The sequence below is a fragment of the Talpa europaea genome, assembly GCF_964194135.1.
Source record: "Talpa europaea genome assembly, chromosome: 14".
Taxonomy (NCBI): Eukaryota; Metazoa; Chordata; class Mammalia; order Eulipotyphla; family Talpidae; genus Talpa; species Talpa europaea.
In genome coordinates this window covers 11,214,552-11,231,673 of record NC_140082.1, presented here as the reverse complement: position 1 = coordinate 11,231,673, position 17,122 = coordinate 11,214,552, and the positions used below count along the sequence as shown (strand labels likewise).

Here is a 17,122-nt window from a genome sequence, read left to right as displayed (position 1 = left end):
TCCATATTCAGGCCCAGTCGGGAAGATGGGGGTTCATTCTGGCTTCCAGGATGACCTGAAATCTGTTGCTACATCGGGCAGCAAGGCTGAATGAGCTAAAAATGCAGCAAGGTTCCAGAAGATCTGAAAAGGCCTGGTGCCTTGGCTTTTGCAAAGTTGCTGATAAAGTAAGAGCATGGCTAGACAGAATGAGTCTCTCTGATGTTTCATTTTCAGCAGCAAATAAACCCCAGAGCAAGATCATTGGGGTGGCAGGGGATAAACAAGCTGAGCTGTCTTGTCCACTGTGGGCTGAGGCTCCTGAAGAGGGCAGAGCATTTGGGGCTTCTTCCCATCGCCTTGGGGGGGCAGTCTTCTCTCTGTGCATCTCACCAAATAGTCCAGGGACATCAGGCTTCTAGAAGTCAGGGGTAGCACTGTGACTTTTGCTTTCCAGTCGGAACACATGCTCAAAAATGTGAGTGGACAGGACATGTGACTTAGGGTGGAGGCTTTAAGGACCCGTTACCCAGGTAGATGCCCTCGGCTGCCATGTGTGTGATGGAAGCTCGTGTCAGGTGGGCAGCCCTCGGCCCAGGGCCCTGAGTGACTGTGAGCGGAGCTGCACGGAGGCTGAGCAAGGATTGAACTTGTGTCAAATAGTCGAGATTGGGAGGTGGTTCTTTTTTGGCAGCTTAACCTAGTTTATCTAACTGGTGCCCCTGCTGTACTCTCCGAGTGACCTCAGGTGAGTCTGAGTGTCAGAACCAGGGTCGTGGCGTCTCTCTGTGGCTAAGAGTAGGTTAACAATCCTCTCAGCCTTCCGCCTGCCCTGCCTCGCTGCTTCCTCTGTGTGTGAACGTGTGCGCATTATTCAGCTTCTCTAAGCCTCAGTGTCCTTATCTGCGAAATGGGGGGGATATCAGCTATATCAGGGGGTTACTGTGATGGTGAAATGACACGGAGCCTGATAAGGGATGAGAATAAGTGAAACTATCGATATTAAAAGCTACCTGGTTTTTCCACTGAGATCTTCCTGTGTGACTTGGAGGAGGGGCTCACGGGGCGTTGAGACAGAGCCAGGGAGAAGTGTCTGTGTTTTTCAGACCACAATTCACCTCTTGCTGAAGCTTTCTGGGGATCCAATTTGCCAGAAATCAGGGGAAGAGGGTGTTGAGCATCATCTACATCACTTTTAACTGGATGTCCCAAATATTTTGTCCCTAGCAGTCACTTGCAGGGGCCTGTCTGCTGTGGCCACTGGAACAATCTTCTCGAATGCTTCTTTTTTTGTTCTCCTTTTCTGAGCTCATGTTTGGGGTGCATGGGGGAAGTCAGCGGCCGTAGGTCTCGTTCCTGTGTCCAAGATGGAGATGGAGACAGAGGGGGCTGCTGATTCTGCACCAGGACCAGAGACTAAAGCGCTTGGAGTCTTTTGGGCTCTCCCAGGCCAGGTCACCCCACCATGCCTCCTCCTTGAGCCATGAGCGGTCAGGTCCCCCTCCATGTCCCCCTGCTCCCGCAGAGAAATCCACTCGGGCACAGGCGTAGAGGGGGAAATGCTAGAATCAGCATGGAGAGGAGAGCAGGGGACATCAGACACTTCTCTGAAATGTCACCTCCTAGTGAGCCTTTTCCCCTGACAACCCAGTTGAAAAGCTGTCCCCTTCTCCCTGTCACTGTCACATTGCCCTGCCAATTTCTTCTTCATGACACTTCGTGCTACCTCAGAGTGTCTTGATTATTGCATGTTTATTATCTGTTGCTCCCTCCACCTCCCCTGGCGGAGAAGCTGTAGAGAAAGGAGTGGGTCTGTTTTCTTCAGTTTTATCCCCAGTAGTGCCTGATAAAAGCAGGCTTGAAGAAAATGAGATTTTTTTGGAATAGGGGAGGAAGTGCCTGACAAAGGGAAAACTACTTAAATATATAATAATTGCTTTCAGGTGTGTAGTTCAGAAGGGCACTGCTCCCCCCCACCTGCCCCCTGTAAAAGTGACATTCTGGCAAAGACTTGAAGGTGATGGGACATGGGTGAAATTTGTTCCTGTCCAACCACACACTGATAAAGTCTAAAATCATTCAGTTTCCAATGGCGAGGTGTTCTCCTCATTAAGTTAAATAACCAAAATTAGTTGCACCGCAGTAAGAATAGAATAATCATTTGGTGTTTTTTTTTTTTAAAGAAAGATCTATTTATGTTTCAAATTATCTTGGTAAATTGGGGTCTCCTGGCAAATAGTCCCCTTTTTTTGGTCACCACATTGTCCCCTCAGTTAATTGAAGACTTTCAGAGAAAAGGAGGGATTGAGCCCTTCGCTGTTGAGTGCTCCTGCTTTCCGGCTAGGTTCAAATCCTGACTTAGCATTTTCCAGCTATGCAAGTTCTATCGAGTTACTTAAATTCTCTGTGCCTCAGTTTCCTTATCTGGAAGTCAGAACGAGGCTCAGATGAGGTCAGCTGCTCGGCACAGTGCTGGACACAGCAAGCCGGCTCACATGCCGGCTCTCTGCAGTATGACACGGGAGTTGGACATAGGTGCTGGTGTCATATTTGCAACGTTGAAGTGTGGTGGCCTTTCGGCCAGCTGTGTTTCCCTAAAGGAGGGGTTGATTCCGTATGCTTGGGCAACCCAGCCTTTGAGTGCCTGGACTCTCTTAATAAAAATCAGGGTCAGACCTGGCTGGGCTGCCCTGTTAAGAAGGGGGTGGAGCTGGGGAGAGAGGTCCTGACAGTCATGTCCTCTGGGGTCAGTCCTTCTGGCTGGTCTTTGGAAAGTTCGTCTTTAGGAAGAATAGTACCAGTGCAGGGACATGATCCCTTATCCAGTTCCAAATTCCCAGGGGTCTTGAAAGCCAAAATCTTTTAATAAATTACTTGGCAGCAAAACATGACCTGAAGGATGGGAAGCTACTGATGACTGTTATTGATGCTTATTATGCATTTCTTAGTGGGAATAGTTATTTGTCCCCTCTCCCCTGAAATATATGCTTAACAGTAGGACACTTCCCCAGCCCCCTCTGGGAGGGTGGTGTTCTGTATAGTAAAGGCTCCATGTTTCCTTTCTAAAATGCAAATGAGGGGAAAAAAAAAAAAACCAACTGGGAAACACAGCGTATCCCAAAGGTTTGGATAAAGACTTTTGGGTCTTTCTATAAAAAGCCAGGCTTCCTCTGCCTGAACAGAGGCCTGCATCTCTCGGAGAAGGGTAGTTAGCATACTCATTATTGAAGGCTCTGTTTCTGCTCTGTGTGGACCCCTTCATCTTGTCAATGGAAATAAACTCTCCTGCTAGCAGTCAGATTAATGAGGATGCTGGGAAATAATAATGTGTTTGAATTGCCATATGATGAAGTTGGGAATTTTTTTTTTTCTAAATAGAGACTTAGGTGCTACATATGAGACAGCCTAGGATCTGTCTCCCATCCATTCACCTAAACACCCACCTGTGTGGTCTTGCATCGAACAGGTACCATCTATGCCGTGTGGCACACCAGCTGCCAGTTAGTAAAATTCTGCTGCCTGGAGGCAGTTCACGTTGAGGTATTGAACCTCCCCAGTTTTTTTGCTATAAAATCCATTGAAGGGCAGGATTGGAGCTACTGCTGTCATTCTGCCTAATAGAAATGAAGCTTCTGGGATCTACAGGTCCCCAGGGATGGGTGTTTCCTTTTGGAAAAATGCACAGTGGCTGACAGGGCCCAGGGTTTTTGTTTCAGGTGCTTTAATAATAGGAGATGCAGGCTGCCTGTTGGTAGTGAGAGTGCACAGACCAGAGCAGGGAAGATTTGCTGTTTGCCCCTCGAGGTTGTTCTTTGGATTATTTATCTTTGCAACCAGATTTGGTTTGACCTTATGTGGCATTTTCCCCCTATCTGTTGGTAAAATTCTGTTCAGAGTCTTAATTCCTTCCTAGACTCAAGTGTCAGTGGCATCGATAATCATAGCACTAGGTGCTCTTTAAGCTGGGAGGCTAATCTTCAATAGTAGAGTGAGGGGACACTCTCCTTCCTTGCTATCTAAATAGATGCTTTCTGGCACTTTCTAGGCAACTTAAACACACTGTCCCTCCTAAATCACCAAACCCGTATTTGCAAAAAAAATTCTTTTTGTCAATCCCGACAGCGGTATGCTAGAGTGGGCTATACTAGCTCACAAATATGGAATTTATGCATCTCTTCCTGACCCCAAGTTCAGTGCCAGCACGCCGGGAGGTCTGCAGTCAGCCACGGTGGGGGTATTTACATGGGTCAGCATTGCTACAAGTCATGGCTGGGTCCAACTTTCTCCTGGTATCTGAGAGTAGACAGTTCCTGTTTGGTAAGCTATTTTGGGGGGTCTGTGCATGCTATTGCTATTAATTTCTATGAAAATATGTTGAGCATTCCTAGGCCCCCAAAATAGCCTACTAAATCATACCAAATAGGATGGTTCTACTGTTCGAGAGCAGGGGAACTGTGCATTAGATGTTTACCTGTCTACCAGTGACTGCAAACTAAAATCACCATCAGGATCAAATGGTTCACTAGGAAACCAACCAACCAACCAACCAACCAACCAACCAACCACACTGAAAACCCAACAAATGCTTTGGTTTCCTGAGGGATTCTTTCCTGAACTGCATTTTTCTGTTGGGTCCGAACCAAGATTCTGGCTCGGCTTCTGCTCTTGTAGAATTCCTCGTGGAATTCTGCCCCATGTCACAGACCCGCACAACTTCAGGGGACTGCTGTGACTTTTCACTGCCGGGGATGATACTGGGTCACGTTGTGGGTGTATTTCACCCGCCGGAGGAAGTAAAGACAGTCCCTTTGCATCAGTTCCAGGCGAGCTCTGCATGATGTTCTTTCTTCAGCTTGGGAGAACAAGTGCCCAAGTGTGCCCACGTGCCCGCATTTGGGAGCCACCCCCTCCCCAAATGTTGCTGCTGGGAGTTTGCTCGGGGAGATGAAATGCTATGAGAAGTCTGCTGGCTCGGGGGCCTTTTTCTTAGAATCTAAGCAATCAACTGTGAAAAAAAAAAATGAGATGTAGTTTTGACCCAGAAATTCCAGTTCTCAGAATCTGGCCAACAGAAATATTTTTAGCTGGGCACAAAATGTACGTAAATGGATGTTCTGTACCCTCCTCTTTGAAGTGGCAAAAACCTGGAAAGAGCCTTCGTGCCCACCAGTACAGAGAGGGTTATCTAAAGGAGAGTCCATCCACCCATAGAAGACCCTGGGGGATTTTCATGAAGAGAAAGTGGAAACTGTTTTTAAAAGGAGGTGGAAATTTTGTGCATATGTAAGATGTCTGTGAGGCCTAGTGAAAGGGGGGCAGGAAACCCATCTAGAAAACCATGTAGAGTATAACCTCATTTTTGTAAAAAACAAACAAACCTTCATATATGCATATTTTTTATAAGAAATCTCTGGAAGGAGAAAGGATAGGCCTCAGGGGTTTTTCTTCAGGGAGCTGAGTGGACTGGGGTAGGAATCAAGGCTTTCATGCTTTATACAGTCTGAATTTTTTGAAGATGTTTGATAAGAGTAAATTTATTTGAACATTACACTAGCAGCTTTGCTTTAGAGAAAAATACTGTGTGGTAACTGTTTTAAGGCTGTGGTTTTCACCAACTTCTGTGAGCCACACAGGTATTTGGGAAAAAACTGGAGTGCCTTGGTAGGGCTGGGAGTGTATTAGAGGGGCCCTAGTTCTGTCAGGAGCCCCAACCTCTTGCTTCATGTAGAAGCTCCGTTTTGAAAGATCTGTTTTGTATCTAGGGTTTGCATTATTAAAGGAAAGAAATAATTTCTGCCAGTTAAAAAAATAAGTTTGTAGGCCACACGTCAAGAGAAACTATGGTTTTAAATTTATGCCAATCCAAAATATGGAATCAGTAGGAATTCTTGGTCTACCAATTGATGCATGATGTATATTTCTGGTTGCAACAGAGACTCAGGGGCCAGAGATGAATCAGGGCGAGGCTTGGGGAGCTGGGGAGTGAATGCTTTCAGGAGGAGGGAGTTCATTAGGATTCAGACTTGGCGAGAGAAAAAAAAAAAAAAAGAATTCTCCCGGGAGGCAGGACTGTGAAAGGGTAGTTGGTGTCAGTCTTTTTGGGGTGGGTGGGTGTGGGGAGTTTCCACTTATGGGGGAAGGGGATATTTTATTGCATGCAGCCTGGGATGTTCACAGAACCAGAGCCAATCCCTTCCTCATGTGAGGGTTCTTTATCTTTTTGGCCCCATTCATGCAGACAGTAGGACGCTCCTTAAAGAAGCGATGCTTTCTCATGTCTGCTGGCCCCTTGTTTGCCCTGTGTCTGCAGCGTGCCTCCTGTGGCAGTGACCCCAAGGCTTTCATATGAGCCCTCCCTTCCAGTGGGGACACTGCTAAAACTGTGGAGTAGACAAGTTCTGGAGCTTGGGCCTGGGCAAACCCAGCCGCTCCAGGAACCTCACACATGCACAGTCTGAGGGTCGAGAGGAATGCAGCTGTGGGTCCAGCCCTGCGCTGCTCCAGCCGGCTGATTCCTGTGGTGTAAATACTCCCGCCGTGGCTGATCGATTTCTAGCTTCTGAGGTGATGTCACTGACTGCGGAGCTGGGACGAGAGGCACACAGCTGGCTCTCGCAAGTGTGGTGATGCCCTGGCTCCAGCTCACCCTTGTTTGAGTCACGCAGATTGCACAGAACTCCTAAAGTGACCCACCCACCCAAAACACCTCAGGAGGGAGGACACACAGAGGAGAGAAGCCCTCTCCCACCGCTCAGTCTTGCCAGTTAGGGTGGGTTGAAGGGCTGAGCCTTACTTTGGATTCCAGCAGGTGATCACCGGCTTCATGGTGTGGTGGGTGTGGTCGATAGTGAGCGCCTCCAGGAGCCAGTGGAGTGCACAGAGCTGGCGGAAGAGGGGTTCCCTGCAAGAGGGAGCACAGTGGGGTTCTGTCAAAACAGTATTCTTCACAATTATGGTGACAGAGGTGGGGTTGTGTTGGTTCTTAGTTGGGGGCTGCTGGCACATCCCAGGCATGTGTAGATATTTCCCCACATCAGCTCATTAACCCTTTGCCACAGACCCGTTTCACAGATGAGGAATCTGAGGCTCAGAGGATTTAAGGAACTGGGGCCGGGGTCACTGGGCTAGTAGGTGGCAGGGCCATGCTTTGGGACATGAGCCATGGGAGATGACCCCGTGCTGGTTGCTGTGTAGTGGGGAGGGCTGAGGGAGGGGTCCCCCCACAGGGGTCCTGACACAGGCAAATGAGAGGATAGAAAGAATTTCTATCCTCTAGGTAGCCAGTTGCTCACCTGATAAAAATACAATAAATGCACTGCGAGTGGCAAAGAAGCCTGCAAACACGCAGAAGCCTGTGTTTCATGGTGCTCCCCTCCCGCAGATGAACCGCTTTACTTTCCATGTGTAAGTTGTTTGGCTGAAGTTGCTGCCGGAGCTTGAAGAAAACATTGGCTATGTTTTTTGAACCAAAGCTACCTACTGTTTAGAAACTCTGTAGTGTCCCATGAAGGGAGGCCCATCTGTCTTATCGTGACCCAGGCATGGGCTTGATCACTCCCTCGACCCCCCGCCCACATTATTCAATTCTCTGGGCATCGTGACCCGCATTTCAGAGAGGAGGGACCCGAGGTTCAGAGCTGTGCAGTCACTTTGCTCCAGGTCACACAGCTTACTGGTGGCAGAGGTGGGGTCTGAGATCTTTACTGCTGCTGACCACATGTACTGCTGTGACATCTTTGCAGCTTAGAGACGGAGGCTCAGAGAAGTAAAGGGGCTCCATCAGGGGATTTGAATCCGAGTCTGTTTGGCTCAGGGGCTGTGCTCTCATGGGAGTGAGTGCTGATTGCCCGGGGGGCGGGCCAAGCCAGCCCAGTGGTGCCCTGAGAGTGAGGTCAGGAGGGGGTTAACCTGAGGCCTGTGTTCTTCCTGGAAACAGGTGGAGTCCTGACTAGCACCCAACCCCCCCATGATTTCTCCTTTTACACTAATGGGCGTGAGACCTCCATTACCAGTGCTGTTCCCTGAAGTTGCGTCCAGCCTTGATCGATGCTCCCCAGGGTTCCTGGGCCTGAAGCGCACAGAGGCCGGGAGGCCCCCACTCTCTGTTTCCAGGAAGACACCGCCTCAGCAGGTGGGGCCCAGGCCCTGGGGACACGTCTGGAGCTGCCCCAGGGTTATTGGGCATCCTTGGGAGGCACCCGTTTCTCTCAGCTTGGGGGAGAGCTGCCCACCTCGCCCCATTCTCTGCCCTTCACCCTACCCCCGCCAACTAGGGTGGTTGTGTTCACAGGTTTTAGGAAAACTAATCAGTGACTCTCTTTGCTTCCCAGGAGCCTCTTCCTCCCGCTTTTTTTCCTTCTACAAAGTGTTTACACTATGTGCCTACTCGTTCTTCACTTCTAATTGAAAAGCCCTATAAGCCCACAGCCCTGACCGTTCTTGTCTTTGTCCCCTAGAAGCCTTCTTTGGCAGCTTTGGGCCCTGGGCACTGTCCAGCATTTCAGCAGCAGCAGTGGCTGTCCCTGGGCTGTGACACCTTGAAGCCCACTGCTGTAACCCCAGGGAGCTGGGAAAGGCCCGGGAGATGCCCCCCTTCTGGTGACAACTTAGAGCCCCTGCATGTGGACAAGCCCAGGCTGACCTGCCAGCTGATGAGAGCTCTGAGGGCCAGACACTCCTGATGCTCTAACCAACCAGTCAGCCAGCAGAACTGTGAATGAGACCATCCTAAATGGGCCAGCAGACCTGTGAATGAGACCATCCTAGATGGGCCAGCCTCAGACTCACCCATCAGCTGGGGGCACACCCATAAACAGCCCAGCCAGGAGTCAGAAGGTCAGGATAGTGTTGTTGGTAGCGGCAACTTCTACCCTTGAACTAAGTGTTCTTATTAATGACCTTTTCCCCTACCATCTCAACCTATGATTTTGCTTTTGCATCATTTTAACTCTTCAAGTACACAAGACTTAACTCTCCAAGTGTATATCATGAGGGCTATGAAGACAAGGCCTTGGGATACATTTCTTGGGTGGTGTGTGGATGGTAAGAGTTGAGACTCTGACATCAGACAGGCCAGGCTGGATTTAAAAAACTCCAGTGCAGCAACACCTGAGCTGTGTGACCTGGACAGGTGCATATACCTCTCAGAGCTGCTGATTGCTCATCTGCAGGGAGGGGCTAACAGTGCACCTGTACGGCAGGGTGTGGGGAGGGCTGAGTGAGGAGGATGTAGCACTGTTTAGTTTATTCCTGTGTACACAATTGGGGTCTAATAAATATTTGACAAGTGGGCAGACAGAGGAGTCTAGAATCCATACGCCATTTTGATTGCACTAAAGCAGTGGTTCTCAACATGGGGGGCGAAATAGAGAGCTGGTACAGTTTTGCCCCCAGGGGCCATTTAGCTGTGTTTGGAAACACTGTCACTTTGCAGGGGAGGTGCTCCACTGGCATCTAGTGGGTGGAGGTCGGAGCTGCTGCTCAGCACGTGCCTGGACAGCCCTTCCCATCCAGCAGGGGTTAGTTTCAGAATGTCCGTAGGGCCTAGGGCCAAGTCAAGAGCTTTTACCACTGCATCTGAAATTCTCCAAATGTGAAGTGCTAACTAGTGAAAAAGAATAGACATTGGACTTGAAATACATTGGAAATATACACAAGGGGAACAAGATTTTAGAAAGCGAGAGTGTGCTTTGGAGGGGGGATTAGCTCCCCTTAAACCAGGCAATCGTGGGTTCATGCCTCGGGTCGGGGGTGACAGGGCTTCTCCGGGAAATAGCTCTCGGGTCCTGGGGAACTCGTGTCCCTTGAGCCCTGGCTAAGAGATCCTGGTGCACGCTCGGCCAGGGCTGTAGACAGACTGTATCATGCTGCAGGAGGCCTTGTTGCCCCAGTCGGATAAGACACTGGCAAGCAGCGAAGCTAAAGGGCTTCACACCATGGGGCTGAAGCTAAAGCGCCTCACACCGTGGGGCTGAAGATCTAACATTCCTTCATTTTTTGTTCTTGGTCATAAAGAGAGACAAATTTATCAGAAAGTACATTTAGGCAGTAAATTATATGCATCAGTATACTACAAATAAATGGCATGGAAAATCATCTGTTTAGAAAATTAGTTATTAAACAATTTGGCCCACTTGACAATGGGAGACGATTTATTGTACATATCTGACAAGCAACCCAGCACTACTATTATAGTACATCCTTCTTTTGCTTTTTTAGAAGTTCCTTTTATTTAGAAGTTTCTTAGGCAAGTTTTTAAATGAAGTTATTTGTGTTGAGGAGTTTCTAGGTAGAAAAAGTTCTGATAGCTGAGCAGCAGCTGGTCTCCGTTGAAGGCCATGCGAATAAGAAAAGTCTTTTGATGCTGAGGCTTTAGCTGATAGGGATGCACTGGCGGCTATCCACTGTCTTAGGTAATTGTCTCGCTGAAATAATAAGTTAGTGTTAGGTCTGGTTTTTTATCTATTAACCTTGAAGGCTACCGTCTAGCTGAGACCCGTAGGAGCCAGTAGTCCGTGGGAATAAAGTACACTAATTGTTTCTGCTCTGCACATGATGATGTAATTTTTCTGCTTACTAAAAATGAATAAATAAAGACCTGCTGGGTCTCTCCGCAGAAGATCCTTGCACCCCATCCTGGGTCAGTGTCTCCTCACTACCTCATCCCCTTCCCCTTAGCCCTTAAGTTTCAGCCCCTAACGTGTGGCCTAGGCCGTCTCATCCGTTCAGGAACCCCTGACACGACATTTTGCCGGAGGCTGGTCCCTGGCAGTATCAGGCTTTGTAAACTATTTGACGTTACAGTCTGGCTGGGTGAGCAGTGGAAGGACTCGGCCCCAGCTGATTTGCCTTTTAGCTCTGATTCACGGGATCTGCCTTCCGGTATTTTTATACCCCAAATTGTGGTGTAGGCTCTAGGCTTCATGTCCGTTTTAAGAGGACAGAGGAACAATTCAACAGCTCCTGAGGAGTTAGCCCAACGAGTCATTTTGCCTTTGGCTTTGATTTATTAGTTAACAAGGCAGACAAGCCAGCGGTGAGACTACTTACACGTGGGCCTCAGGTAGCAGGGGCGAAATGATGCAGCTGTGGATGGGGGTGAAAGGGAGGAAGATGTTTCCCTTCTTCATCTTGTCATCGCCATATGTGCTGAAGGAAAAGCAGAGAGAAAGAAACTGAGTGAACAATTGCAGCAGCTTAAACACCTGCTCTCGAAGGGCTGAGTTTTGAGGGGCGGGCAAATATTCATGGCTCCGGGGAACACAGGGTTTATGTCAAAACACTTAGTGACATGAACACGTTGGAGGTATGTGCACGGCATGAAAATGGCAGTGTGCCAATAAAGCTTTATTTACTGGGGCTGGATTTGCCCCCAGGTGGGAGTCTGCTGAGCCCCTGCCCCAGCCATCCCAGAGAGTGCACATATTTTGGGGTGCACAGCCATGCCCTGTATACCAAGGTTTTGGTCAATGACAGGCTGTGTAGAGGATGATGGTCCCTATATAGAGCCTCAGCGTGTGGAAGGTGGTACCAGCAGGGTTTGTACAGTTATACTTTAAGCTGTTGACATGATGAAATTACCCAAAGTCACGTTTCTTAGCAGAGAGGGAGATTTGGGAGGACTGGGGGTTGTAGTTTCAAGACTGGTGTTTGGGGAAAGTGTCAGTGGGAAGGTGACCTTTGATAAAAATCTGGAGTATAAGAATATGGGCCGTTCAGATGTCTGGGGGCAGAGAATTCAGGAGCAGCATGTGCAGAGATTCTGGGGTGGGCTGTGATTTCAAGACAAGGAGACTGATGTGGCAGCAGTGGAATGAGCAACAGAGTGAGGAGGTGGAGAGAGAGAACATGGGCCTAGGAGATCCACTGCAAGACTTCGGCCTTTTCTCTGAATGAGGGGATTTTGAGCTGAGAGAAGGCACCATCTGACTGACATCTGAAAAGGATCCCTCTGGCAGCCGCTGTGAGAACCTAGGACTGTTGGTCAACCAGGAGAGCAACTAGGCGTATCGCAATGATTCTAACTTCAGAGAGGAAGGTGGATTCAGCCAAGGTCCTGCCCCTGAGGACATGAGATGGGCACAGCTGAGGGGCTGCCTGGAGTTAGTGTCTCCAGCTTCTGGTCTTTTCCTTGAGGAGGCGTCCTCCAGTTCTATAGATTGCTGACTGGTATGTTTGTAAATTGTCAACTCACCAGCCATGAGGTGTGGGCACCTGGAACTTCAGAAGACTCTCAGGGGTGCCCCAAAAAAAGATCACCCACAACCAGCTATACCTCGGTAGCCCCCAGGCAGGTCACCATGAAGAACCAGAGGCCCATCCTCTGCGCCACAGGAAGTAAGGGCTCTTCCTCTAAAAGCAGACACCACGGGGGAGTAGGAGGGAGGGCAATTGCACAGAGAGAGGGAGAAACAGCCCAAACAGGCAGTTCATCTCTGAAACCACGGATATTTACCCAAAAAATAAAAAAATAAGAAAAAAAAACCCGACTTTCGAAGTGGAAAAGATTAAATTACATCTAATACAATATAATAATACTTAAGATTTTCTCTGTCATCATAGAGCAAGTGGTTTCAGTTAGAGAAGGTTGTTTTTGTTTGGTTTTTAGCAAACCTGAGTCATTGGACATATATTTTTTGTTCATGACCAAATCTAGCCCATAGAAACATTTTAATTAGTTCTCTCTCTCTCTCTCTCTCTGTGTGTGTGTGTGTGTGTGTGTGTGATTGAATCAGTTGCTTATATTTTGAAATTTATGTTGGGCAAAATGAAATATTATCTTGAAATCTGACCGTCTAATGGGAATGAACTAGACAAAGAGTGAAGGGGGATCAGGAGTGGAAAATGCAAGGTGGGGGCCTCCCAGGTGGGCCTGGGGGTTAAGTCTTAGTGCTGTCACCACTACGGTCTGAGTTCGATCCCCAGCCAGGGAGGTGACGCACATGGTGCAGCAGACCTCTCCTGTCTCGCCTGCTGCTCCCCTCAACAGTGTATTTCACATGCAATGAAATATGAGGCTCCGGCCACTGTAGACCTGTGTCTGGCTGGCAAGAGACCGGTGGGGTCCAAGATTGGGGACCCAGATTGAGGTGGCCGCCTACTCTGCGTGAGGTGTGTTCCTGAGACTTAACCATTCCGTCGTCCCCCTGCAGCCCGCCTTACTAATTCATGATACTGTGTAGTCCCTAAAGGCCTTTTAATTTCTGAGCTCCAATTTAAATACCTTCACTGGTTAAATCGCTGGTGGGTTGGTTCCCTGATCCGCTCATTTACTGAACATCTGTGTACTGGGAGCAGCAGATACAGCCACCAATAAGGCAGACAGGGCACAGCCCCTCTCCGCTGGTGCTCCAGGTCTAGAAGCCACATGTAGCCAGGCCTACAGTTGTGATAAGACTGAGTGTGAGGGTATCTAGTGCTTTGACAGCCCCAGTAGGGACGTTTGGCTGACTGGAGTTGGGGGTAATTTCCTGGAGGAAGTTGGGCAAATTAGAAACCTGTGTCCAAAGTTCTTTGATGCTCTTCCAATGAGGAGAGGTGGGTCCTTGTCTCCTTCCCCTGGAATCTAGGCTTTGTGAGTGTTCGAGCTGGATAGAATGTGCCAGAAGTGGTGTGATGCTAATTTCTGGGCCCCAGGCCCCCGGAGCCTTCGGCTTTTATTTTAGTTATGTCTTGGGAAGTTTAGCTCTCTCAGCACCTGGCCACCGCCATGTTGGGAGGAAGCAGACAGCCTATGACGGGACTCAGAGGGAGAGGAACCAAGGTCTCTGGACCTCCACCCTGGCTGAGCTCCTAAGTGACAGCTGACCCCAACTTGCCACCCACAGGCTTGAGCATCCTGGAAAAGGATCCTTCTAGCTGCCCTGGTGAGTGCTGGCTGGAGCAAGATCCATTTTCTGCCCCATTGAGCCCAACTCAGATTGCTGATTTGTGAGTGAAACAAGTGTTTGCTGTTCTAATGAGTTTTGGCATGCTTGTTCACAACAATAGTAACTGGAACAAAATGAAATATTATCTTGAAATCTGACCGTCTAATGGGAATGAACTAGACAAAGAGTGAAGGGGCATCAGGAGTGGAAAATGCAAGGTGGGGGCCTCCCAGGTGGGCCTGGGGGTTAAGTCTTAGTGCTGTCACCACTAAGGTCTGAGTTCGATCCCCAGCCAGGGAGGTGACACACATGGTGCAGCAGACCTCTCCTGTCACGCCTGCTGCTCCCCTCAACAGTGTATTTCAGTGGATCTGCCTGTTCTGCTCCCCACTCTGTCTCTGGTGAATCCTCTCACCCACACATCTCTCGCCTACACCCCAGTTCTTCTATGCAAACCCTCCCCCCAACCTTAAAAAAATAAGAAAATGCAAAGGGGGCTGGGGCAAAGGGAACCAGAAGGGGCTACAGGCCAAGGGCTTGCCTACCCTCAACCTGTGGTGCCTGCTCAGGCTTTTGTCTTGCATGAGCTGGGGCAGAGGACAGGAAGCTGGGACCACATTAGGATTTTACCTTCCACCTGGGACTTGAGGGCCAAATATGGAGTCACAGAGTTAACTACAAAATTAGACCCAAATTTAGGCCCCCGATTTCCACTTCCGTGGACTCTTTATTCAACTCTGAGCTGAAGGAACCCCCCGCAAACATGTTGGCTGGCCAGGTTTTCCTGGCTCACCCGCATCCCCCCATGATTTAGAATATGTGGGGAATAACTCAGCCTTTACACTGTTTCATCTCTGGTTTTCTGTCTTCTCTCAATTACGATAATAAGACAAATTCTTCTTGTTTTTTTTCTCTACCTTCTCAGCTGAATTTGTGGCTGTAAAACGAGGCGACTGAACACAGCGGGGAGGCTGCTGGCAGGCAGGGATCTTTTGGGGCCTGCTTTCCTTTTGTGAAAACTTTGCAGTTTATCAGACTTAAAAACTTTGGTCTAAAAGAGCGTCTCCTATTACGGTCTTAGATCCATAGGAAATGATCCCTTTTGCTTTTATAATGCAATACTTCATTACAAAAAGAATTTGCTAAAGAACACCTGAATTTTGGATTCTTCAGTGATTAGAATTAAAGTCATAGAAGCATAGCTCTTAGATGTGAGATGCCTGCCTGGAAATTAAGATTTTTTTAGCCATCAATCTCAGGATTTTAGGTAACGGAAGCCCAGGGAGATCATATGCACTTGATTGCTTAAAAATTGCTGACAATAACCAAGGACATACGCCTCAGGTGCCAGCCTCTGTGTGTTAAGCGTTATTTCATTTAACCCTCGTTATGAACTGGTATCATTCATGTGGGTGAAGAAAGAGAGATTCAGAGAGGGCTAGCGACTTGTCAGGACCTCAGCATAGCTCTTAACCTCTGCTCTGTATTGAATGGTCAGGACAATCTCCTGATGCTATTTTGTAACTCCAGCCACCCCACCTGCATTTGATGGCCCCATCTGGTAATGGCCTCCAGTTTTATTTTAATAACCAGCCTTGTACAGCTCATAAAATCCACCAGTTAAGATGTAGCCAAGCCAACACTGATGGGAGGAGCCACATCATACATATTTAAACTTATTAAACTTTAAATAAACCATGTCTCGCTCACTGAAACATGAATTGGAGAGGGAAGAACTGTGGTCTATGACCGTGGATTAACAACCCCATTCAAACATGGAACCGTTAACATCCAAACTATTTAAACAGCCTCCAGGGGATCTTTAATGGTTCCCCCCTAACACCCCTTACAGCCCCTGTTTTGTTTGCCTGGTAATCTGAGCACAACTCCTGCAAAAGCAAGAGCCATGAGTGAGTTTGTTCCTTCTCTTTATTCCAGGGAGCGGGTGTCAGGGGGCTAGAGTCACCAGGAACCCCAGACTCCGTGAGCACCACTGGCTCAGGGAAGGTAGAATAGGGGCTGAGGTCTTGGGGATCCTCATGGAAAGAGGAGGAAATTTGTACTTCCCTGGTGGCTTAGGGGTTAAGTCTCAGCATTATTACCTCTGAGGCCTGAGTTAGATCCCCGGCTAGGGAGCTGACCCACATGGCGCAGCAGACCTCTCCTCTCTCACCCACTGCTCCCCTCAGCAGTGTACTTCAGTCGGTCTGCCTGTTCTGCTCCCCTCTATGTCTCTGGTGAATCCTCTCACTCCCTGCACTTCTGGCCTATACCCCAGTTCTTCTATGCAAAAATTAAAAAAAGAAGAAGAAAGTCCCTGGTCTGTGAGTGACCTCTGCATCAGGGTCTTAGAATTCTTTCCAGGTTCCCCGTCCTCCCCCTAAACGAGAGAATGAGTGGTGTGAAATAATAGAAAAAATATGTATATATACATCTGTATTCATATAGATGGCATTTGAACTGATGGTTGTGCTCCTTTGAAGCTCCTGAGGTTGGCCTTTGGGTGGTTGGATGGAAGGGACTCAAGTCTAGACTGGCTTGCATCCTTTTTCCATTCTGAAAATAATGATTCTGGCTTTTGGCAAAAGGTAACTCCACTGTCCCCTCCTCTCTCAGCCCTGGCCCACCTGGCTAAGCGGCCTTGCTGGCTGCGGGAATTCCCTGCGCGTATCTGTGGGTTTCTAGTCAGGCCAATTTTTGTCACCTGAACTTCCATTCAGGAGTAAAGATTATGTTGAAAAGTTGTGTCTCTTGGGATTCTTTCCAAGTTTCTCTTTCACCCCCTAAACTTGAGGGAATAGGCGTGTAAAATAATAGAAAAAAATATATACGTATATATGGGCACCTAACACAAAACAGACTGTTTAGGGTGTGGTTCGGTGGCATTTGAATTGATGGTTGTGCAACCATCACCCCAATCTAGTTCCAAAAAATTTTCATTCCCCACCCCCTAAGAGACCTGGTCCCCACTGAGCAGTCACGCCCAGTCCCTGCCCCCTCTGCTCTCTCTCTCCCGTGGGAACCTTGGCTGCTACTGATACCTCCACTTACATCAGAAGATTATCCCTGTATTGGATTTCCGAGAGCATTTTGGCTGGTTGGAATTTATGCCTTTCTTCTTCTTGCAGCTTCCGAAGTTGCTGTTGTCGTTTTTTCCGGGCAGTCTCTTCCCTCAGCATGGTGAAATACCCGCGGCCTATCTTCACCGATTGAATCATGATGCTAAGGGTTGGGGGGTGGGGGGGTGGGCAGAGGAGAGAGAGAAGAGAGTTGAC

The 17,122-nt window shown here is 48.5% G+C and overlaps 1 protein-coding gene across 1 annotated transcript in view; it reads right to left on the bottom strand.

The window, feature by feature from the left end:
- CCDC60 (coiled-coil domain containing 60) overlaps positions 1 to 17,122 on the bottom strand; it is a gene marked incomplete at both ends in the record, with an annotated part of 144,996 nt that overhangs the window by 24,662 nt on the left and 103,212 nt on the right. Inside the window, 3 exons of the mRNA XM_084253199.1 lie at positions 6,773 to 6,880; positions 11,029 to 11,127; positions 16,899 to 17,069. Coding sequence (XP_084109325.1) covers positions 6,773 to 6,880; positions 11,029 to 11,127; positions 16,899 to 17,069 — 378 coding nt within the window. The remainder of the gene's footprint in view (positions 1 to 6,772; positions 6,881 to 11,028; positions 11,128 to 16,898; positions 17,070 to 17,122) is intronic.